The sequence below is a fragment of the Lates calcarifer genome, linkage group LG24 (genome assembly GCF_001640805.2).
Source record: "Lates calcarifer isolate ASB-BC8 linkage group LG24, TLL_Latcal_v3, whole genome shotgun sequence".
Taxonomy (NCBI): Eukaryota; Metazoa; Chordata; class Actinopteri; family Centropomidae; genus Lates; species Lates calcarifer.
In genome coordinates, this window is record NC_066856.1 from 4,379,305 (window position 1) to 4,404,403 (window position 25,099).

Here is a 25,099-nt window from a genome sequence, read left to right on the forward strand (position 1 = left end):
CCAAGATAAACCCACACAGCTAGTTAGCATGTGCAGCCTTGTTGAGATGAATAAAGGGAAATGTTAGTTTCTGTGTCAGTGTACAGATTGTTGATTCAAAATGACTCTGGTAACTTTATTGTCACTTTAGCAAAAAGGTCAAAGGACAGGGGGCATGTGATTGGCTTAAAGGTGACCTGAAAAGGGACAAAAAAGGACATTTTGAAATAAAACTCTAGAATGAAATACAACAATGAAATAAGAACAATGAAATAACATTTCATATTAATGAGCTAAGTTTTAATAGTTTAAGTTATTTCATTAACTACTATCTCATTTAGTATGATTTATTTATATATTATTGAACACTTTGGGGCTCCATATTCTCACACTGCCTCCCATTCATTATTTCAAAAGTTTCCCAAAATAGCATCAGAAAACCCTCAGAGAATGTTAATGAGCTCATTGCCTCTGATCAAATATTGATTCAGCAATCCAAACTATTCATGTCAGATTTTTTTCTTTAATTAACCAGTACAGGAAAAAAACAGATATTGCCTTCCTCAGTGTGCAGTGTTATATCAGCTTAAAATGGAACCAGCTGTAGAAATACAGCTGTCAGATAAAGTAAACTTTCTTTATATCCTGTTCTGTTTGTAAGTCTGAAAATGAAAATTCAGTGTGATTATCAAGTTACAAATCTCAACCTTTGACCAAATCATTTAAAAGCTGGCCCTACTGCTTGTACACTGCTTGTACACCCATGAAGGCAACAGCTGGAATTTTTGTACTACATTCAAAAATTGTACAAAAAATATAAACCCGACAGTCTAAATCCTCTTTAGAGACCTTAAGAGGCTGCACCCAACAATACTAACTGTTATGTTCTTAAAGCATCAGTATGCTTCAAACAAAAGTTTAAACGTTTGTCTGTACTTCTCACTCGAGCACTCTTTTTTCGACCACGTGCAACACCTAGAATGGTGAGGAGAGACTGTGAGGATGTGCACCTCGATGGCTACCAAGACATAGTCTTGTTAGACCTGTGGCTCAAAACCCACATCTAAGATTTACTCAGTGATTCAAACAGATCTAATGATGTGCCCATTCATGACTGTGTCCATTCAGATTATAGGAAGAAGAAATAGCACATTCTTCATCTCAAATTCAACATGTTCAGGGACTGGTACTGCTGCTACAGTATTGTGTGGTATGACCACTAGCATACTGTATTTGTGGCTAGTGTAAAACAAATTTACGGCAATACTGCTGTGTGATTAATTACTACTCTCTAGCATTTAACCTCCCATAAAACCACTTGTACCCACAAACATGCTTTATGAATAGGAACATCATATGTCAACAGAGCTAGCTAGCTACCTTGCTACATCCATTAAAATAGTGACAGAAAAATAGCATCAAGGACGAGGATGAGATTGGTGCAGCTGTACAGCTCTCCTAAGTTGACTGACACAAATAACTTGAAAGGGGCAGAGTCACTATCAGTTTGAATTTAAAGTTAAGAGAGAGAGATTTTTTTAGACGAGGCTAGACAACACATTGTTTGAAGCAAACTGAGGCATTCAGAATCCTTCCCAGTACAAAAAAAATTATCAACAATCAAACAAACAAAAAACCTTAGGTCCTTTCTTGAGTAAGACCAAAGCTATAAATGTCCAAACCAAAATAGCTTTGTCCTCAGGAGAGCATGAATCCACCTAATAGATTTTAGTATTTTCTGTGTACAAGTGAGATGTATGGCCTGGGTTAGACTAAAGGTTAAGGGGTAAGGGAAAAAAAATATTTATTTCTTCAGAGACCATGAAGTACCAATGCATTTTGCCAGGTATTTAACTGATAGGGAAGTGGTCTGACTATTGTGAGTTCACTCTGGAATCAGGGTAGAATGATTTTCTTCTGTTGTATTTGTACAGTATCTGTAATTTAGAACACAGGGATCTCACTCACTCTAAAATGTTAGCCATAAAAAGCTATTTCACACCTGTAGTACTAAAGTATACTAAAACAGTCCAAATGCTATATTTAGTGATAATTTTTCTGTCATGTTGATTCTGATTGTGAAAATGACTGAATCCTTACATCAGCTTGGTTGTGGTGAGGACTGTTTTAGTGCACTTAAGTTCCTGCTTCGCTATAGTGCATTTCACCAAATAAAACAATAAAAAAACTGAAAAAATACAAAGCAGCAATTACCTTCCGACCAAACATATATCAAGTGGCAAAAATGCATGTGATAGTCAGATTCTTTAAATGAGAAGTGGTACATTCAAAAAAACTAAAACTTCTTGTTTTAATCTTGAAAACTGCTGTACAATTCTGTCAGACAATAAAATCCTAGAACAGTAATAATGAGGAAACTGCATAAATATGCTGTTTTAGAAATAAGCGTATAAGAACCTTTTTCAGTCAAGACTATTCTCCACTTTAATGTAAAAACAAAATTTTCCCAAAATCAGTCAACTTCCTAATAATTAAGTAATAAGTTAATTGTTTCCAACCCTCAGTGCAAAAATATCAAAAACAAACTGAAAGGGAAGGGACCGGGAGTCACGTGGACTGTGTGTGAGACAGTGTATCATCTCCACGGGAACAAGATTTTCTCAGGCACAAGTACTTAGGCTTTGTCCTTGCCCTTGGACAAGTCACTCTTTCTTGTTGAGATTTTTTTTTTCCTGAAATGCACAGAAGTTTTAGTGCACTGCTCATACACAGTGCCTGGGGAAGAACACAGGACCGTCACTGTGGAAACGATACCAGAGGAGCTCCTCATCCTTTCCTCTTCTTCAGTCTGCATTGTCAAATGCTTCTGAAATGTGGGAGGCTGCGTACTTTAACCGGAAGCCACCTGCAACGAAAACACCAACACACAGGCATGCACGTCGACACACACAGATGTATCCAATCACACAAAGGATAAACAGTCAGTGGACAGGTGGGGGAAATAATCTGAACATTACATAAGGTAAGTGAAGGCCTTGATTGCTGTCAGACTATATCTTGCCTTGAATAATCTAAACCTTGTAAATATGTTTTTGTTCCTTTATACTTGAATTGTTTGCTTTTTAAATTTTTCAAGAAAGACCAAAGATGTTTTGTTGTGATTTTAAAGTGCTTTACAAAAGAAAAAAACACTGCTGTTAACACTCTGCAGGTACCTAACCCTGGTAGACCCATGTACTTGATGTAGAAAAGCTAATGGTAGCTGCTATGCACTTCTTTTTATCAGATGTGAAAAGGTTAACCACAGAAACATTCACCAAACCAGCCAGTCTTTTCTCTTGTAAAACTAAAACATACAGTTTGAAAACACTTCTGATAAATCTCAGCATAAAGCATAAATCTCAGCCTTATGCTTCTCTGAGTAAGTGCTCAAGTTTATCATCTTCACCTCATCCTGGTGCTCAAAGTAGACACTGATTTTTCTTTTGAAGAGTTTTTAAACAGTGTTGAAAACGCCTCAAAAAAGTCATCAAAGTTGAGGACTAACTGGTTGGTTTAGCAAATGTTTGCTTTGCTGAGCTTGTCAATGGGAACCATGAGGAGTGGATGGATCCAAACAGGGCTAGGTAATTTAAGTGTGTGTAATGATGACACTAGTGCCACTTGTAGGGAAAGAGTGTTAATAGCTGCAGTTTTCTTTTTCTTTTGAAAAACACTGTAAAAAAAAGTTAAGTATCCAGGTGCCTTTAATTACCTGTGGAAGGTGACACTGACAATTCCCCTTCTATAGGTCTGAACCATTGCTGCTATATCCTTTCTTGTAGGTCACCCAGTTTGAGCAGTGTAGAACTTGTCTAACAATGACTTAACAGCTTCCTGGATAATCTTCAGCCTGCTAATCATAAGTGAGTGAGCTTGTGAGCTTATCTGTGTTTATTTTGTAAGGGATTTGTAAGTCAGTTTCATGAGGTGTTGCGCATTATATTTGGTGCTGCAGTAACAAAGTAATTTCCTGTCAAGGATCAATAATGTGTTATTCTATTCTAAAATTAAGCCTTTGGCTTGAAATGCTGAAGTAGTTATACTGTTGTTATACTGTTGTATAACTACTTCCTAAAAACACATTAAGGATGTGGTCCCACCTACTTCTTGTTGCTTTTAGACTGGTGAGGTACATTTCTCTTGTTGTGTGCCAATAAACACACAATTTAGTGGCAGAGGTGTAGTCAAAACAAACTGTCTTTGATAGCTATCTCCATGTATGACAAAGCTTTCTGCTTTTGGCCATAACTTTTCTTCTCCGGGATTTATTCTAGATAAAAACACTCACACACACTGCAACACAGATATTCTGACAGAGACTTGGCTTTTCAAGTCTTGTACTGCTGCTGTTTGGTAGCATTTGAGTGTTCCATTGATACGGCTTTTTCTGGCCAAATAAACTAAAAGAATGGAGAGTTGAAATTAAACAACTCAAGATATACTCAGTGAGAATGAGTCCTAACTTCTCATACTTTAGGCTGAATGTTGGACTCTGATGATTGCTTGGGGTTCGGGTAAAGATAAACTATAGGGTCCTCTGTTTCTCCCTTTTCCGCATAGCTGCATTACCTTGCTGTGTGGAGTCTATGGAGGGCTGGTTGCAGTCCTGTGCATAGTGGCCGCTCACACCACAGTTATAACAGGAGATGTTGCCGTTCTTCTTGTTGACTCCTCCTCCCCCCAGTGTGGCAGCAGGCAGCATCCCCAGAGGGTTTGGGTACACATGCTGGTAGACACGCTGACAGAACGATGCTGCCGGCGCCATCTGCTGCTGGAGGTTGTAGTTTGCAGCAGCGACTGCCACTGCCTGGGTGCCCAGCATGTGTGATGGCACGTCTGCATGGCTGTGAGGGTGACTGTGCAGGGGGCCGTAGGGGGACGGGTGTGCAGGAGGCGGAGCAGCGGTGAAGAAGGGGGGCAGGGTGGCAGCACCATTGGCCTGGTGAGGGGGCTGTGCATGGGTGAGGTAGCTGTTACTGCACAGGCTTGTTAGCTGGAAGAGAGGTGGAGGAACGCTAAACACCTGCCGTGCTGCTGCTGCCATTTGGTGGGCAGGGAAGAATAAGGGTGCTTGGCAGCTGGAGGCGCCACTGACACTGCTGTTGGTGCCACTGCCTCGCCCGCCACAGTTGTTGTGACAGCCACAAGTCCCACAGCCCATTGGTTGCTGTTGCTGTTGTTGCTGCTGTTGCTGCTGCTGCTGCTGCTGCTGCTGTTGTTGTTGCTGCTGTGGTGGTGGTTGTGGTGGTGTTGGCTGCTGGGGAGCCACTTGTTGCTGCTGGGTTTGCTGAAGAGTGATAGGGTTCCCAGGACCAACAGGGGCGCTTCCACAGGAAGCACCGCTATTGCTGTAGGATGTACAGTCACTGTGTGCCGTGCTGTGAGTAAGTGCTGGGCTCGGGCTAGAAACAGGTCCAGGGGTGTGGGTGGGCACAGCTGGAGGAACAGCTGCTTGTACATGTCCAGAAGATGGAGCTGCTCCAGTGGCTGCAGGTGCTCCTACAGTAGGCATGACAGATGTGGGGACAGGGGGAAGGGTGTAGGGAGAAGGTAAGCCGGATGGTAAAGTTAAGCCAGGGTGCTTGGTGTGTGAAGTCTCCACATGTGGCAGAGAGGAGGCCAGACCTGAGCTGCCACCAGCTGGGTCTTGGCAGGGCAGAGACTGCTGAAGAGGAGAGGAGAAGGATGTAGGGCCAGGAGTCATGGCACCGATGGCTCTTACAGGGACCTGGTGCGAAACCTGTGGGACAGCAGGAGTAGAGCCACTCCCCGATGCTCCATCAGTGCCACACTGGCTGTGAGACAGAACTGTTTTGAACCTCTGAACTAGAGGCTGGACACCAAGACTTCCTGGAGGGTGGAGGCCAATAGGTGGAATCCCAAAGGTTGGGAGCATGTCCCTCTTCTCTGGGTCTGCCACAATTCCAGGGCCTGGGATGGCTGGAGGCACTAGGGACATCTGCATCATTAGTGTCCCAGATGAAGGCTTCCCATCAGGGATGATGCTTTGGCTGGGAGGAGGGACTAGCGGAAGCGGAGAGTCAGCAGCCCCGTTGGGGAGCACGTAGGGCAGAGAATGCATGAAGGAGAGAGGGGGGAACTCTGTGCTGGTGTCTGGGCAGAGGGGCTCCATCTGGGCCCGGTGGTTGTGTGAAGACAGAGGATGGACAGAGGGGACCTCCCCCATCACAGCTGGATCAGTCTGGTGTGTGAAAAACATGTCAGGGCCAGGACCTTTACTGGAATCATCAGAGTGGCTGTCTGTATCTGACAGAAAACAAGATCAGGTAAGAACAGATTCAGTCCATGTTACACTAGCATCCTTATGACAGAGGACAATAAGAGAAGAATGTAGCATACTGCAGGTACATCATTACAAAAACTTTACTTCCTCAAGTGTATTTTCTACATAGTGTGTATGTTTTACCTTTGTTGTTGTCATCCTCACTATCCAGGCTCTCTGGTCCTCTGTGTTGAGGGCTTGATGGGGAGCTGTAGCTTTCTGAGGAGGTTTCACCAAAAGTATCTGGACCGGAACCTCCATCTGCAACAGCAACTGTGTTAGACTGCAGAGAAGCTACCAAACATCAGATTACACAGCATTTGCATAATGTGAAACCATATACATGTTCAAAGCATGTGGTTGTGAATGTGCGTTATGTAAAGCTGTGTGGAACAGGATCTGACATCACTGTAAGCAGTAACACCCTACAAAGCAGTGTTATGCTCAGTGTCACTGAAGAGTTTAATGTTTCAGGTCAGTTATTTGTGTATATGTTCAACAAACAAGTTAAGTGTAAGAGGTATTAGAGTATCTTTTCCTCCCTCTCTTACAAGATACAGTTTTGTGTAGTAATTTCACAGCTGTTCACTCATAATCATCATGAAACTACATGTTCCCTTTAGTCTATCACAACCAGCCATCACAGCAGCCACCCAGACACTCACCTTTCCTCTGAGGCAACAGAGCTGGCACCAAAGTCCCATTGGTCACAAAGGCAGCTCCTTTCCCCTTCCCCTTGTCCCTGAAAGGAGGTAGACAGCAGAGATAAGGGGACAAAGTAAAGTCAGCAGAGAAATGCAGTAACAAGGAATATAAACGTGATATGTGATGAGGAGAGTCTGCGGCAGATTATAGACTGATAAACTTTTGACAGAGCAGTGCGGTGCTCTGTCACGGTCCAGTGAAATAAGTGATACTATACTCTCACATGTCTATGCAGATCACACACTTGATCAGATCTTACTAAAATAAAAAGATGTGAGACTTTAAAAAATCCACTGCAAATGACTTTCATGTGACACATTTGGTGAGCATGACTTTGTCTCCCCAAGTAATTCAACGTTTTTATTTTGCTTTATTTCTATTTTACTCAGTGTCACATTTTAGCATCAACAGCTGCAAAGTTACTTTAACACCATCATAAAAGTCTGATAAGCTGTTGCTGACGTACCTGTCTGCAGGTAGGACTCTCTTGGTTTTAGTGACTGGGAGGCCTCTCTTCTCAGTGTCCTGATGCTGTAAGATAAGGAGTCAGACGTTTCAGAGCAGCTTCTAGTTTCAGTCAAAACATTTACAACAAGAATTCCTCTAGAATTTAAATGATTCATGCCACTATTATTGCATTTTATTTGTGGTGTTATTTTGTTTGCTTGGTACCTCTGCCTAATGTGTGGTCAAACCACAAATTAGGGGTTTTAGGTATTACAGAGTCACTACCAAGTTGCAAAATGACTGCTACAGCAAAAGAAAGATACTGTGCTTGGTTTCTTAGAAAAGAGAAAATGATGGTATAAAAACAGCATAATCATATTTTTCCAGGTTGAAAGTTCTTGCCAACATCACATTAAGTTTTTATCAATATCACTGCACAATAAAAACCTATAATTCACCTTATAAATCATAGTTATTTTTATCCAAATATCCCAGACTGGTGCAAGGAGTATAGAGATGCACTATATCATTGTTCATGGGATTGTCATGTTGTTAGAGATTTTTTGGAGTAAAGTGGTATTTTGTGCTGTTTAAATTATTTTTACTCTTTATGCTGTATATCATATTAACTTGTTTGAAAAAAGAGAAGAGAAAAAGATGGTATTTGCTTTATCTTAAGTACAAAAATACCACAGATACATTTGGTGAAAAAGCAGATAAATCTACTTTTTTCATGTTCAATGAAAAAAAATACTTTGCAATAAAGGGAAAACCCAGGGACAATCCAGCAGCACAGAAATGCATACATTTACTATATGTTAAGCCTCTAATATGACAGTGACAGGAAGAGAGAGAGTGGGAGAGGGAGAAGGAGAGAGAGGATGTGCTCTGTCAGCAAAGAGTTGTCTCTCCCACTCACATATACATACAGTCTTGACCTATATCAATGAGATTAGTAGTAAGTACTAACATTCATATAGCAGTGTGTAGCACATCCTATCAAACACACACACAGCTGTGTCAATGGTACAAAGGAGTAGCTGTGTTGACCAAATCTCACTGGCCTTCATGTAACTACAACCTACAATGATTAACTAGTGTTCATGGAATTGTTCTTAACTGTGAACTGTGCTTCTGAACTTTACAGTTGAGTTAATCATTAGACCAGCACCGCTAGATACCTCCATTTCTGCTGTTGCTGAGAAAAGCTAAACATCTTGACCCAGCAAGGCCTTCAACCCAACAGACTCAGCAACAATCACCCATTAAACACAGCTAAAATGTGTTTACTTTTCTGATTTTTAACATTCCTTTTCTTATTTTCAATGCAGTTATCAGAGAGCAGATGGATCAACACCTAGTCAATTATTTTAAGTGATCTGAAATTGTGGCTACTTATCTTGTTAATATTGGTACTGTGTACATAGTGTGTACATGTAGGTTAATAGTTAAAGCAGCATTAAAGCAACATTACACATTACAGTGGATTTTCCTCATGGGATTAAATTAAGGAGACCTATTCTTATTAAGCATCTTTTGTTGCTAGCTTGTACTGTAGCTTACTTCCTAAACTGAAAGAACCTGACTGTAGCTCATAATGCTAATAATAAGTAAGTTGTGGCTGCAGTACTGCAGACAATAAGGGAACTTCTGTAATTATCAGACATATTTCAGAATGGAGAAAGCAAACAGAAAAAGCAAGCAGCAGCAGTGGGATGATATCTATGATAGCACTCTACCTTCACCTCTTCAGCCTCCTGACTGCTCCTCAACGTACAGCTCTTCTTCCTTCTCTCTGCTGGACCATTGACTTCTGCAGCATGCCCCCCCCTCCAACTGTCCCCCTGGGAGGCTTTGGCACTAGAGAGACTGATGGAGAGGAGAGGAATGTAAGTGTTGTCCTTTTAAGTGTGTATCCAATCACTAAAACGCCCACTAAAATGTAGTCTCAGCATGTTTCACTGCCATTACTGAACTCATTTCTCTCAACAGCATCACACTCTTGTATTGATCAACATTTTTCATACCAACTGTATGTTAATAAACTTTCCATATATTTTTGCCTGTATTCCAACTAATTAGCTGTTGTTCTCTGTTATAATGGAATAGTAGTGTTACAGTATTATTTGCTGCAGTGATGTCCTACTTTTATCATGGGGATGAAACATTTCAAAGTTACAAATCAGACCATAGACAATCTACTCACCCTTGACATGGACTCTTGGTTCCGTGCTTTTTCTTGTGTCCCTGAACATACGATTCTAAATCTGACAGAAAGATCAATAAAACATCATTCCAACTGCTTTGCATCAATAATCAAGAAACAAGATGTAAAGCCAAATCCTTTACTAGGTCCTTTCCCAAAACAACAAGGAAAAAGAATCTGCTGGGCATCACTTTGTGATGAATACTGATAATTTAGAAGATAGAGAATAGAGCAGATATTTGACAATGCAGGAAAACAGCAATCATATTGGTATGATTACCTCTCATAATTCAAGCTGTTGGCTGTTATTGCTAAACTCCACTTACAACCCAAAGCCCAATGAAACCTTTACACAAGACACATTACATCATAATAAGTCCACAGAAAACTGAGCAAGTTTGGTCAAAGACACAGTTCAAGTGAGCTAATGATATATCACATATAAGTAAACAGAAATGTGTCTTATTAGAAAATAATGTTGTAAGTTAAAATAAACATATACGTTTGATCAAATCAAGTCAAAGATGCTTCCACTCTTAGTGCTAATCTGATCTTAACAACGAAACATAACTGGACGTCTATCTATTTGAAATTATATTACTGTACATTAAACAGTACTGTGCAAATAAACTGCTATCAGTTTGCCGTTTCTATTGTCTGGTTTAAGGTCCATTCTCATTTAAAGCTAAAGTAAATATCTCAACCTAAACATGTAACTTCCTTATTAATTAGCAGAATTAGTAATGGATATAACATTAATCAAACACACAAGAATTCATAGCATTAACTGAGCACTGTCTTATTCTGATGTATAGTATGAGCCAGGGCTGTGGTTACTCGAGCTGAACTCAGTGCAGCACATGACCAATATAGTCGAGAAATATGAGGATTTGAAACACACTCAGCCTTTCCAAACAACCTCTAAAAATAAATGCTAGTTAGCTTTTCATGTTTACTACATAGCTTAAACCATGACTACAGGCGCAGTTACTGGGCTGTTCCTTTGCTTTGTTTGTACACATAGCCAGGCCTCATTCAATGATTATACATGCTCCCATGCATTTCTTTTGTCCTCTTTGTTGCACTCTCCCTACCACTACTACTATACACAGAGGAAAACAGTAAAGGAGTTTCACTTCTTCTCACCTTCCTCCTGACTGGAGGCATCAGAGCAGTCTCCTTGGTAGACCTTTCCCAACTGGCAGTTGCCTATCAAGAAAAAGATCAGCAACAGTAACAGTACAGAAACAACAACAGTAATCAGATTATGGTCACACATCCCACTGACAACTGTTGCTGGAGATTTATGACAGCAGAGGTGCCCCCTGCAGGCACCATTTGTGGCTTATTGTGTCATGATTTGACATCTAATTTGACATCTATGTGTATACTTACATGGATTAAGTCACAGTGTTGCAACAACTGCATAAGGATAAATAGTAAATAATAATAAACTGTGTTAGTCTGTTGCCCCTGTGATTAGTCTAGACTCTGAAATGATGTGTGACAGCTTCAGTTTTTTTCTATATCTGTGGAAACATGATGGGGTTGAGAGAAGTATGCTGACATTTTTGTTGTATGTGTTCCCTGTGCTAAGATTTTTTTTTACTGTATGAAAGAGGTGATAATTAAAGAACTACATGGTGCCAGATCATGATAGTGGAGAAAATGAAATTGCTATTTGAAGATTTTAACAGCCACATGTCTGATTGTCATAAATGTCATAAATGACAAAATACATGTCTGATTGTCATAAATGACAAAATACTGCAGCAAACCATCTGCTCCTTTAATTCTTTGACTACTATTAAAACAGCAATTTTACAGTATATTCATTCACTGAACTGAGAAAAAACATGAGGACTAAAAGGGAGGTTGTATTGCTGAAAACAAAAATGGATCAAAGAAAAGTAGTTTCCCAGCTTCTTGTAGAAGAGGAGAACAGTAAGTTCATTCTGATACAGAGGACGTGAATATGTGGTATCCTCGTGAGGGGATCAGATCACAGATACGTCTATGGTAGGCAACAAAACAGCTTAAAAGTTACCCATTCCAGGGGATGACTTTAAATGTCATGAAACAAGATGTGCTTCACCGCTAAAAATATATGGAAAAAGAGCAGAGGTTTTTTGGAAAAACAATTCATGAACATTCATTCTTAGGCTGATACTCACATCTGCAAGAAGTAGGTTTAGCAGAGTAACTGGAGTCACAATTGAAAAAGCTGCAGACCTTTCTGGTCTGTCTGAAGACTGGAGGAGCAGACAGGAACCTTTCTCTGAAAATAAAATTCGAGTTACTTTCTCTTACATTTATTTGCTTTTGTATGTGAAAAAAGGAAGAAATCCTATAAAAATCACTTTGTAGTAAGCCACAGTTCCATACTTCCAAACTTTCAATGTGAACAATGGACATATACATGTTTTTCACTGTACTGGGCTTTGTATGGCTATGATAAAACCATAACAACTTTCTGATGCTGAATAACTAAATCAGTGGCTGATGAATAAAAAAAAAAAAAAAAACCCTTGCAACCATCTACAAGGATCTCTTGCAATGCCAATTTATAGAAGTTATACTGACATACTAAACAAAAAGTTGTCCCTGACACAGGTAAAGCCAAGACTCATAAAAAGCAAGGGACTTACAAATGCGAGCAGCACCGATTGTTATGCAGCTGGGTTGTGGGATGGACTACTGCTGAAGAGCCTGAGCTCAGGGAGATAAGTTTCATTTTCCAGTTTCACTTCACACAAAGAGAAACTGATGGACACTATGGGGGGAGTGTGTGTATTTGTCCAAGCTGGGCAACAGACAAAGGGTATAGTTGGCTCTGACAGTCAGCCCCACCTCTTCTCAGTGGTTGAATATCCATCCAACCATGACACACACAGGTCCCTTGCCTAACATGACACTTCCATCCAAAGATGTCCTGGCATCCAATGTCCCATCATCTATAAATCTGTTCAAAATCATTGTCATCCAATTTTTATGTTACGAGTTATGACAGTGATACTTGTCTGTACATCAGGAAGTACAAACAGCAAGGGCCAATAGACAATTCGGCATACTTTTAACAGTGCCAATTTGCCAAACCCTAACCCTAACCCATTTCCCTTGTGTTTAAAGTTGCTGAAAAACTGCACCCTGGCTGAGTGGGAATGTGGTTTCAAGGTGAGAATAATGCCATTCAAATTCTACTAACTGCCTCCCGAGGCCAGAAAGCATGGATGTTAGTTCCCCTCTAAGTGACCTGTGGCACAGTAAGAAGTAAGAATGTATTCCAGATTTATTACATACAGGAAATGACCCCAAGACAGATGCTGACCTCTTCTCCTTGGGGGACTCAGAATAACAAAATGAAATACACACAGTCCGAACCACAGTCTGTCCTCAGTCAAGGTTGCAGTTTGTAATGTTTTCATGTGATTTTATACAGTGTTAACACCAGAGAACACCAAACAGCATGGAGTCCAGAAAAGTCTATCATGTTTAGCAAACAGAACTGAAACTCAATGTATTTTAACACTATCTTCCCATGACAATTTCCAACAAAGCAGGATGACTGGCAACTGAAACTCTCTAAAGGAAATCAATTAGGTTATGATTGATTACTCTGAGAATACTCAAATACTAAAGCACAAATTACTTTGCTATAATTCTTGCAATACCCCCATTATTTGACAGATCAGGTGTATATCTGGGATAAATGTTATATACCTAAGGTTCTTCTCCATCTCCCTGCTCTCATACTGGTCCCCCTGGTTCAGAAGCCTCAGGATGCTCTTCTCAAAAGACTCAGTACACTGATCCTTAGGAAGCTGCACAAAGACAGACAGAAGGTAAACAACAGGCAGGATTTACAAAGAAAAAGGTTGAAAGCTATCATCATCTGCCCAATGACACCAGCAATCATGTTGTGTGTAAATTTGTTATATTGGCTATCTAATGCACCACCAATGGATGCAACATAAAAATGATTCAGCTAATTTTATAGGAGGGATACACTGTTTGTTTATGTCTGATCTATCTGGTGATTACGAAGTTGGGGTGTAACCACCTTGGAATAATGGGTAAATAATCTCAGGTCTGCATAAGGGACGTTTTTTCTATTCTTCCCATTCTGCCAAAATTCTGTAAATACAGCATAAGTCCTAATCAATTAAGGAACTGATTTTTCTTGCCTGTGTGACTCGGTGGAGGACCCATAACTTAAAATTTTGCCATACGGCTGAACTGATAATATCTTCAGCAGAAGTGGGTACCTTAAGAAGGAAGTTCTCCAGTTCCAGATGGGTTTTGGTCACACTACTGGAAGAAGAGTCTGACCACTTCACCTGAAACACAGCACATGGACCACAATAAGAAAGCTGACAATAGCATGTCAAAAAAAGAAATGAGGCTATGCTATGGTATAATGTCAACAGTTGGGATTACACCACATTTATTTAAGTGATCTATTTCTGGATATCAGTATTTAAAGGAACAGAAATATAAGACAACTAGACATCAAAACAAAAACACCTCAAAATTAAAAACATAATGACACAAAGTAATCGAAGTCCTATGGTAAAAGAGAGCAGAGAGAAGTAAACGCAGGTCAATTCCCCACCCTTGAAGAGTACACAAACACACATGTGCCCTCTCATCTCTGCCTGTGAATTGTGTAGACATAGTTACACCCTTTAATAAGTCACATGTACTTCAGTTATGTAATGGTCCCAACTATATGACTTGTACTTTACAGAAGTGTTCATGTTCAAGTTCATGAATGCTAAATTCTACATAAAAGAACAATGGACATGTAAGATCAGGTTGTAAATAAAATAAATGAGTTAGATCACATACTATTCCTGCTGAGACACAGGGAGATGTGATATCTTTCCTGAGTCGTATGAGCTCATGAGTTACTCGTGACCATGAGTGACTGTACAAGCCGTAGGAATACATTAATAAAGAACAGAAATAGTGCCACTGTGTCATTCTTAAAGCAAAGCGATTTGTGAATGGTCAAGTACCATCAAATGGACACTGATCAGAATGAACTGAAATTCATTTAAAATGGCTTGATCCATGTTCTCTTAGTATTTCAGATCAAAAATCAAATCACAAATTAGGTGATGTCAGATCCATAAATGTCAAACTGTGTTTTCATTGACTTATTCACTATAGCTGACCAGTTGCCACCAGACAGCTGCCTGTGGCAGTTTCTGTCTGTTTTTATTTCTAAACAGTAAGTTTCCCTTGAATGATAAAAAGCATTACAACAAACAGTTGTACATAGACACGAACAAGAAGCAGTCCTGCAACAGATGCTATGGCTCCCACAGAGCCCTGATCTCAAAAGCTTAAATCAGTTTTGAAGGTAAAGGGTGGTAACAAATACAGATTTGATTTAGTATTTTGTTTAATGCATTTTGTATGAAGTTAATTGATGAATAAAAACTATTTATGTCATTATACTTGAAAGTATCCTCACCTTGTTTCCTGTGCCCACCACTTTTGCACAGTACTATATTGACATTTTCTAAGTAACTAGAAGAAATATCAAAAACTTTGAGTTATAACTCCAGCTTGGTAAATATGGGTAACACAGTGATATGAAGCAAAAGTGCAAGCTTTTACATGGTCCTCTCTCACAGAAGAACATGAAAGGGTCAGTGCCAGACTGGCCTGTTCCACTTGGATTAAGTTGGTGATCAGCATTGGTCCCAAAAAAGCCTGACCTGAGCATCCCTACGGCAGTGTGAAACATTTTTTTCCAATAGAGAAGCAGGAAACACAACACTTCAGTGGCATTCATCTACTTAATGGACAGAAAAAGACCACAGACAACCATTTACCGCTTTCTAGTAATAAATAGTATTAATATCTACAAATAATGTATATTAATTATGCAACATAATTTCTTCACACATGTCTATTTAGCTCATGTGTGTGTATGTGCATCAGTGGTTTGTGTCCAGTATAAACAGATGGAGAGTGAGACTGGCTCGCTGTGAGTGCTGTTGGCTTGACTATCAAAGCTCAGTCAAGCCAACAAGACTGTTGGTGTCTCCTCTCCATCTGTCTTACCAAAATTTTCTTTCTGTAAATAAGCACTGTGACTGCTGTGGATTTATGTTGGGATAACATTCATTTTTGAAGGGACAAGGTCAGCCACTGAGCTGCCACTAGCTTGGCACCACACTGACTCACTGTGGAATTGGAAACTTGAATTAGCTGGGTGCAATGGCCACGTGGGTCAAAAAAATAAAAAATAAAAATAAAAGAAATGCCCCAGATCTGGCCACCATAACTAAGCCTTCAAAATCAAAAATTGCCCCTAACAATATGGACACATGCAGAACCTGCATTTCTCCTGCATGGTGAAGTTCCATTTGGCTGTTAGCATACTGAGCAGACACCTTGTTCAAATCCTGCTCAACCTAGCAAAACATTTTATCACATGGGAGATTAAAAAAGCCTTACTTCCAGGCTGACACTGGTGTAACCAGCACAATACACCACAGGGAGAAAGTGATGCCAAAGAATGAGACTAGCAGACACCAGTCAACAAAACACCCCATGTACAAAGTAGCATATGAAGCCTGTTAAATGATAGTTTTGACCTGACTGTGATTCACTGAGGAGACAACAGCAACAGAAGTTGTTGTCTAATAAATAACAAATCCTGACACACTCGGCTCAGATTACAAAAACTAACCAGAACCACCAACTGTAGAAAAGGGCACAAGCAGGAGCAAGGTTGTTGTAAAGAAAGGTCATTGTACATATATTTTGACCGCTGTAGGGTTGAACGTGGTTTCTGGACTGAAAGAGACCATGTGGAAATAGCACTGTCTCCCTGTGTCTCTTTGCCAGAGAGCCCTACAGAAAGACAGCCCCTGGTGTGGCCCTGGGAAGGGTGGTTTCAAAGTGTATTCTATTAAATTTCATTAGCTTTAATACTTTGTGGTTTATCACCAAGCTACTATTGTTACATACCACTATCAAGCTAACTGTTTGTTTCATTTTTGGAATGCAGTGAATGGGCTACCTCCCAAAGCTGAGAGCACGCATGCAGGAAGGTGTTACCAGCAGAGCGGAAAGCAAGAGTATGTGTGTGTGTGTGTGTGTGTGTGTGGTGTGTGTGTGTGTGTGTGTGTGTGTGGTGTCCAGCAGTGACACTACAGGAAACACCAGGCATAACTACAAAAATCAGGACTCAGTGTTGACAGTCTTACTGAACTTGAGGTTACATAGAAAAAACATGCCACTTCACACCAAGACCAGGCATTTTATCCTATAGTAGTGTGTACGTGTGTGTGGTATTACCTACCTCAAAGTTGTATTCCTTGTCTATTCTGGTCCGAGAGACACCCCTGAGCACAATTCCCTCTATATGCACCGCTGCAACAACAGAGACCAGTAATAAAGTACTATGACTCTGACAAGTTTTGTAGCAAAAGAGCAGCACAGCTACTAGAACTAGGCAAATATCAACTTCGCAGACACTTGTATGTGTCTGCTGAAAGCCTTTTGAAATATTTTGGCCCACACAATTATCTGGTTAATTATACCACATACTATGAATCAATCAATAGTTTCTACTGTATGTGTCCACATGATTAAAATTATTCTTAGATAAAATAGAGAAAAATGTGGGAGAGCTCTACTGCCAACATAAAGAAGTATAAAAAACATTACAGGGCAGAGTAAACGAGTAAACACAGAAGAGAGGATAGATACTGGTTAAATTAAAAAAAGAGAGAAAAAGAGAAATGTATAGAAAGACATGTCTCTGTTTTCTGGAAGAAAGCTGTTATTCTAACAGGTACTTGTCCCCTGCAGAGTAAATCAAGAAGATCCACAAATCAAAATGCTGCCCAGTTCCCTCTTATACCTCAGAAAGATTGATAATTATTATCATATACAGTAAATCCACTCACCTTCTCTTTGTGTTACCCAGCGGCTGGAGCGTCTGCTCTGGCAAGGAGGATGGGAGGCTGTACACTCTCCCAAACCCAACGCTGGGGAAGGCAGGTAATCCACCTTCTGACCTGATAGCTCCTAGAAACCAAAAAAATATATCAAGTTAGTTACTGCCTGATGCTGGTGGGTTATTATGTTATAAGATCATTTTAGCCTGTAATTTCATATTTAGTTACTCAGGAACAGTCTAAATTAAACCCACTAATCTCATCAGCAGAGATATGTATAGTTCTATCTATATAAACCTACTTTAAATGTTGAATAGCTTAAGGCAGTGAAGAGTAATATATGTGCATATGACAAATACAAAAGGAAATATGCAGAAGTGATAACAGCCAAGTCACTTCTTCCATGTGAACATGGCCTGTGGGATTTCAAAAAGGCATCTAAAGCATAACTGTCTGACAATCGAAAGAGATGGAGCAGACATTATGTAAGCACAAAGACACACCAGTTACCACTGTCTGTTTCTAACCTTCCTCTCATTCACTGTCCCTCTCTCCCTCTGTCTTTTACCAGATTTGACAGCACCAGCATCCAGACACAATACAGCACTCTAAAAATGGCTAGTGTGATTTTATTAAGAGCTGAGCATCTTCACCAGACCAGGCCCTGACTCACAGTGATGTTAATCTCATGGATTCATCTAGAACAGAGACAGTCACACAGTGTCGTTTAAAGGTACTTTCAGTGTGTTTAAAGCCTTTTTTATTCAGGCAACTACATTACCATTGTGGATCCATTTGTAAATCAGGCAGCAAATTCGCACAAGATTAATTTACAGGGGATAACCCACAGGGGTGAGGGGTTTTTCTTGTGCTGATGGGAAACTGTAACACTTGAGAGTTGGCTGCAGAACAGTTTTGCATCCCTAACATGACTTCAAATTAGAGAAGTACTTTTTCCATTAATAAATATATATACACTCATGAAAAAATAAGTACATCCAAATATATTTCAACTAGCAAACATTTGACCCTGTTTGTGATAAAGTGCCTACAGATAAAGGTGATCATTTATTCAACAATAATATAGATGTAATATTCTTTTGTGGAAAGAGTAAATACACCCTTGATCTCAGAAGCTAGTGTTGCCCCCTTTAGCAGAAATAAGTTCTTGTAGGCGTTTTGGATTATTGCCCACCAGACTCTGACATCATCTTACTGAAATTTTTGATCACTCTTTCATGCAAAATTTCTTCAGTTGCCAAATGTTCAAGGGATTTCTTTCATGCACTACCCATTTCAAATCCCCATAAATCCCCATTTCAGCTGGGATTCAGACCTGGGTTTTGACTGGGCCATTCCATAATCTCCCATTTCTCCCTTTTGAGTCATTCCTTGGTGGATTTGCTAGCGTACTTTGGATTATCCTGTTGAAAGGTCAACTTTGAGACAGGGCCTTACATTATCCTCACACACTCTTTGATATGATGCAGAATTTACAGCTGCATCAATGCCTGCAAACATGTCTACTGTTATTGTGGCCAGACAAGTCTATCTCTGATGCATCTGTCTAGAGCACTTTGTTCCAGATTGCCTGGTCTCTGCCTATATGTCCATTGGCAAACTGTAGTCTTCCTCCAATGTGCATGCTGGTCAAATTGATGTAATCTCTTTCAGATTGTAGAAATATGCACTTTGACACCAACAGCTGCAAGTTACCTGCAGATCCTGTAGTGAAATGTTGAGGTTCTCAAAGCACTATTTTTGCATCAATCTCCTCTCGGGCTGGTCTGGAATACCTAATTCTAATTTCATTGATCTGAAGGAGTGATAAATATGAGGGAGTATTCACTCTATGATATTGCAGCAAACTGCTTTTAAAAGGCAGCTGATGTCCTAATCTTGCTCTTAAGATGCTAGACCCCTGTTTGTCTACAATCTATTTTTTCCCTATTGGTTTATCTGAGGACCAAATGTGCTGCTATAATTGTTTTCTACTGGGTGGCAACAGGTAAATGATGTCAACATTATATCACTGTGTAACTAGGCCTGCATACTAGTGTGTATTACCATTTCAGCAACATGTGCTATTAAGCCTTAATACAAGTCATGCTAAGAAACAACATGACTACCCCTGTTATTTAAATTAAGTCACACATGTGCCCCAGTGCTCAGACATGTCTAGACGTGTCTATGATATTTCAGATTTTTTACTTTATCTCAGGCTCTAATGCTACTCTAAAATGGAAAATATAAAATATAAAATGGAAGCTGCAGTGTAAAATGTAAGCAAGAGCTCAATCTCCATTACTACGGCAGTTAACATCATTACTATTACTATTCAAAGAAACTGCAAAGTAACAGGGGCAGATTTCAATTTCAATATACCAAGCTCCAAATCAGCTAATTAATATGACAAATCAGCTGCTGTCCTGTTTGGCTGGAGTGAAAACCTGACAGACACCAGTGTGATGTCCCACGTAAAAACCTACAAGTGAAAAGTTCTTTCTGGAAACACCTGCTGCTGCACTGTTACAGCTCAGACCAGCTGCGATAGGCAATCTGGAGTAGCAGGCTGCTGAATAATTAGACATTATTATCAGAACAGTGCCTGGCATTTCAACTGGATATGGATTTAACAAGGGCAACGCTTAGTACCCATTAAGCTAGTTAATGACTCCCACTGTACAGGACACTTAGATACGTAGCCGATACAAATCCACAGTCCGACAAATAGGAAGCTACATAATGAGACAAGGGCAACATCATCCTAGCAATATGCAATACATTTGAACATGGCTGGTTTCTGGTTGAAACCACTTTGCTGGTGGCAGGTTAACCGGCTAGCTTATATATGTTAGCTAACTCTGTTAGCATGGACGACAGCTCATGCTAGGAGAAGGACGTCTCCTGCCACAGTACTTAGCATTCTTCAAATTGTAATCTAGATATCATTGTCTAATTTGCCATATATGTATATTTTACTTAGCGTTCAGCTTATGGCCAGGTATGCTACAGTCTTAAACTCTCTCCCGGAGAACAAAAGTTAAGTAGATGTTGAACTAGCCTAGCGTTTAACGGTACAGTGCTGGTTTATTGGTCATTAGGTTACCGTTGTCTGGGCGTTTATTCTAAGTTGACTTTGACGTCTCTCCTCTATTGCAAGCTCTATTTTGTCAAGCTGCCCTCGGACCGTCTCTCGTTGGTGAAAATGGAAAGCTGGGTGAAGAGAGGCCATGGTAAAAAGCAGCGCCAACTGCTCCAGGGGTCCTGCCGCTGTTTCGTTAGTGGAAAAGCCGCAGGTCTGCTCTGAGCGCCCGTACACATTCCCGTCCTGACACGGTGGATGAAACGGGTGGTGGTGAGGACCCCTGAATGGAGGAAGGGAGTAGTCATAATTTTTGTAGAACAAGGCCGGATCTACATGGCTCAGTATCCGAAAGAGTATTCCAGCACATTCCCTGCTGTCAGACCCTAGGAGGGACAGGCAGACTAGGAGTTTGGACCTAACCACTGGGTCAATCACGTCCGTTAAAACGCCCAAATCGCTCGGACTATTTGCCCGAAACTCGAAGTCCCGTAAAACATGGTAATCTTTCCTAGCGAGGTCCTCCAAATAAGATCCCAAAAAGCGGAGCTCCAGGGGTTGGCACATATGTAGGAGTCCACACATGAACTCGATCCGCTTAGCGGGGTTTAGATGTAGGCCGAACCACTCAAAAACAGTCTCCTTGTCCAGCTGGGATGGATACACATGAGGTCTCGGCGACTCCTCCAGCCTGTCGGATACCGAAGAAGGAGATACCGCCCTGGGAATATGTTGGTGCTCCGACTGATCCAATGAATTGTCCTCGGCCGTTTCGTTGCCTCCTTCCTCGCCCGTTTTCATCGGTAGTTTCATTTTCAGCATTCTCAGCGCTGCGAGAGAGGCTTCAAAGTGTAAATAACGGACCAATATACATTATTGACAACTTACACCGTTTCGTAATGCTGAAAAGACAGGTGAACTGTCAGTCGTGTGACTGTGTTTTTACTATTTGCTAATCATCTGACGCGGCGATAGTACTGTAGCTTTTTTTCCTACGTTACCCTCTTCTTCTACTGCTCATTTCCGGCAGAGTAAACATGCACGCTTAGCGCTTTGCTGCCATCCTGCGACTGTTGGTGATCTCTCTGTAGCTTACAGCAGGATTTATAAATAAAACCAATTAATATGTAGTCAACTATTTTCTCCATCTTTGCTGTACCTGGCCGCTGCACTTTTCACGGTTCCTGGGAATGTAATGCTATTTTTAGCAATAATGTGCAGCCCAGCGACTCCTACTCTGGAATAACGTTACCATGGCCCCAGGTTTTTTGTGTGTCAGATAGTTTTGGGTCATTTGATTAGACACAACTCAATTTGTTGATGAGCACCATGTAAGCATAATATAAACTAAGACGATATGAACTGATTAAAGTCTTAAAAATATATATCATGTCATTAATGCAGGACCTGCCTGGGTTGATACTGATCTTTAGCAGCGCAAATTCTCTTCCATAAAAATCAGTCACCACATATTCACATACATATAGATATACATACTATGATCTACACATATAGATTTTAAATTTAATTTCAACACTTAATTTCACCACAATATAGAAATCCTCTGATACAAGTAAAAGTTGTGCATTTAAAAATTCACTTAAAAAATACAGGTAGAAGTACAAAAGCAATTGCATTAAAATATACTTAAAGTACCAGAGGCAAAAGTACTCAGATGCAGAATAGTCAATTTCAGAATAATGTACATTCCATCACTGGGTTATAATCATTGATGCATTATGTGTACATCACTTTAATGTTGTGGTTGGGCTCATTGTAATTACTTAATATACTGCTGGGTAACTTGTGAATTCACAAGTTCCAACACTGTATATCACCTTGGTCTTGAGGAAAATAATGGATGGAATTGATGTAGTTCAAATGGTGTTTCACTGACTGTCATTGAGACAATACTGCCCTCTAGAGAGAAAAGGTGACAATTACAAGTAAGAGGAACTCAGAATGGGTACATGTGGCTGCTTGGTGCAGACTTATTGCCTTTCCTCTGTGTAAGAAGATGATTGAAAGTAGCTTCCCATGTGTGTGCTTGGACTTGATCTGACTAGTCAAAACAACTGCCTCTCTTTGTTTCTTACTAGATTTCCTGCAGTTCCCCACAATGAGGTCAAGAGGTCAAATATATGGAGACAGGAAAAGACAACCAGGGTGCTGAGAGAATCCCACTGAACTGACCCTGTGTGAAATAAATACACAGTAGACAATTTCAAACAAAACAAAATATACTAAAACTATGTTCTTTTTCAGCCCTTAAGATATGAGATCACAGGGGTCATTTTCTTACTTGGTTTTCATTAATTTTAATGATTCTGTCTAAAGCGGTAATTCCCTATAGTAATAAATAAAAGAGCTAGGCTGGAGGCTGCCTTTCAAACACTATTAGCTTGAGAAGTTTTACCAAAGGTTTTGATCTTTTCTTTTCAGTATTTTTATAATCCCATGTTTCCTTGAATAAATTTCATACCAGTGTATGAGATCATAGAGTTAAAAGAAAATGTGTGTTCTACACCACTGTCCTCCACATTCTGTTTCCTCTTTTCATTAAGTATGGCCCAGTATGAGACTTTTCAGACACACCCCTTGGCCTTCAGTGACATTCCTGACACAGAGTATGAAAATGGTGAATGTCAGCCTGCATACTACTGTAGTGTATTGATTCCATTTTAATTTCAGATGTTCTTCCCTTTCCTGTTCTCCTAAAATAGATAAATGCAGAACATAAATTCAGTAGAATAGTGACTGTGTTTAAGGTGCATGAAAAGAGGAAAACAATACTGTCACACATTCCAGACTGAATGCCTGCTTCTGCCTTCCTCTGCAATAAGCAGAGACTTGGAGCCTATCATAGTCCTGTCTTGTCTAGCCTCGTGTGGTCTGGTTAGAGCACAAGTAAAGGCACATATTTGAACTTGCCTTTTTTAGTGCTTTTTTATTTGTTTATTTTCTGAGCTCAGAAAGCCCTGGCAACAGCAACACTTTTAACCAGCACAGAGGGACTAGCAACCCTGATCAGAAGGGCCTCTGAGAACAATCTCTCTGTGTGGCTCCAACAGGGGGCAACGGCAGTTCAGAGTTCCTTGTTCCTGTATGAACACAGCGCTAGAAGCAGCTGCATGGTTTCAGTGGATCTGTGCTAAACGATGCCAAATCAATGCTGCATTTTTTTGAAGCTTTGTTTTACAGGCAAAGTCTCAGAAACACACTGCTTCAGAGTCATATGGTTACACATATTCACAATAGGAGAATCCCAGTACAACTGCACCCTTTCACCATAACCTGAGCTGCTGCCATGGATATTTACAGGATAAGGCTGCCATTATTTAAATGTCTTCCTCTTGTTATGATAAAGCCCAGAAAAGATCACAACAACATTTGGACTCGAATCTGAAAGTTGAATGAAAAGAGTTCATTCAGAGAGCAAAATCACATGCAAAATACAAATGGATGAGGATTCAGGAATGAGGAAAACCTACAATGACACACAAGATACCTTGAACCTTATGTCTCTTGGCAGTTTAGGTAAACTTCAACTTGCATTTTTTTCTTTGTCATGACAGAACAGTAGGAGAAATATGTATTAAAAGAGAAATGTAGTTCACTGAGATGAACTTTGTACATGTTGTTATGAGCCACAAATATCTTGTAATTCTTTTGTAATTTTAATTTTTTTAATCAGTTTTTTTGCAAACATTACTTAAATACAGGGAAATAATGTATTTTGGGGAGTATGTACAGCTTTGGATTCATCCACATTTGGTGCCCAAGTGATTACTAAAGGTACAGGAACAGGAGAGTATATGTGAAATGGGCTAAGAATTAATTAAAATGTAACTGAAAGATATTTTTGGAGTTAAATAAACAGCAAAACATACAACATGTCAATATATTTGGTAAATGTAAATTACTTTTGAACAATAGCTAAGTGATGAGTTTATTCATATGCTGTCTCATCTCCTACAGCTCATGGTGCTTCTTTAAGCTGCTGTTTAATGTAACTCCTGCAGCTGCAGTAAAAGCATACTGACCACAGCACTGCCCCAAGTTATGGTATGATTTCAACTTTTCACCCATGAGGCCTTAATTTCAAAAAGAGAACATTCTGTTGGATTATCTGAATTAATTAGTTAAAGTTGACAAGTCATAATTCTGGTACTCCTTGTCTATATATCTGTCCCATAATAAACTATTAAATGATTCAAACTGTTATCTGTGTGTTTCATTTCATGTTTAATACTGAATGAATAGCAGATGTTGCGATTTAAAATAATAAAAACTGAAAGTTAGGTGCTTAAACACACAGACACTAATGCATTTTCCCACTGTGGTCTGCCCACACATCCGATATGAGTGTGTGTGTGTATGCATGTGTGTGTAAATCCATGCTGGATCCACACAAGTCTCTGTAGTGTCACATTCTGTGGTGAAGCTAGCCACGATTTATAAAGGCTGCC

At 39.9% G+C, this 25,099-nt stretch overlaps 1 protein-coding gene across 2 annotated transcripts; it reads right to left on the bottom strand.

Annotated features, from left to right (window-relative positions):
* Positions 1–482: 482 nt before the first annotated feature.
* zcchc2 (zinc finger, CCHC domain containing 2) lies at positions 483–21,654 on the bottom strand. 2 transcript variants are annotated; one of them, XM_018673629.1, is made up of 14 exons: positions 20,655–21,654; positions 17,555–17,675; positions 16,945–17,015; positions 13,889–13,960; positions 13,344–13,444; positions 11,798–11,901; positions 10,770–10,832; positions 9,624–9,684; positions 9,163–9,286; positions 7,437–7,501; positions 6,931–7,007; positions 6,410–6,526; positions 4,552–6,249; positions 483–2,845 (listed from the first exon to the last, which is right to left on the bottom strand). In XM_018673629.1, exons 1-14 carry the CDS (start codon positions 21,450–21,452, stop codon positions 2,784–2,786), a joined length of 3,534 nt encoding a protein of 1,177 aa, XP_018529145.1. In that variant the 5' UTR covers positions 21,453–21,654; the 3' UTR covers positions 483–2,783. The 2 variants fall into 2 exon arrangements, with proteins under 2 accessions (XP_018529145.1, XP_018529144.1); XM_018673628.1 differs by having other exon boundaries at positions 9,157–9,286.
* Positions 21,655–25,099: the final 3,445 nt, after the last annotated feature.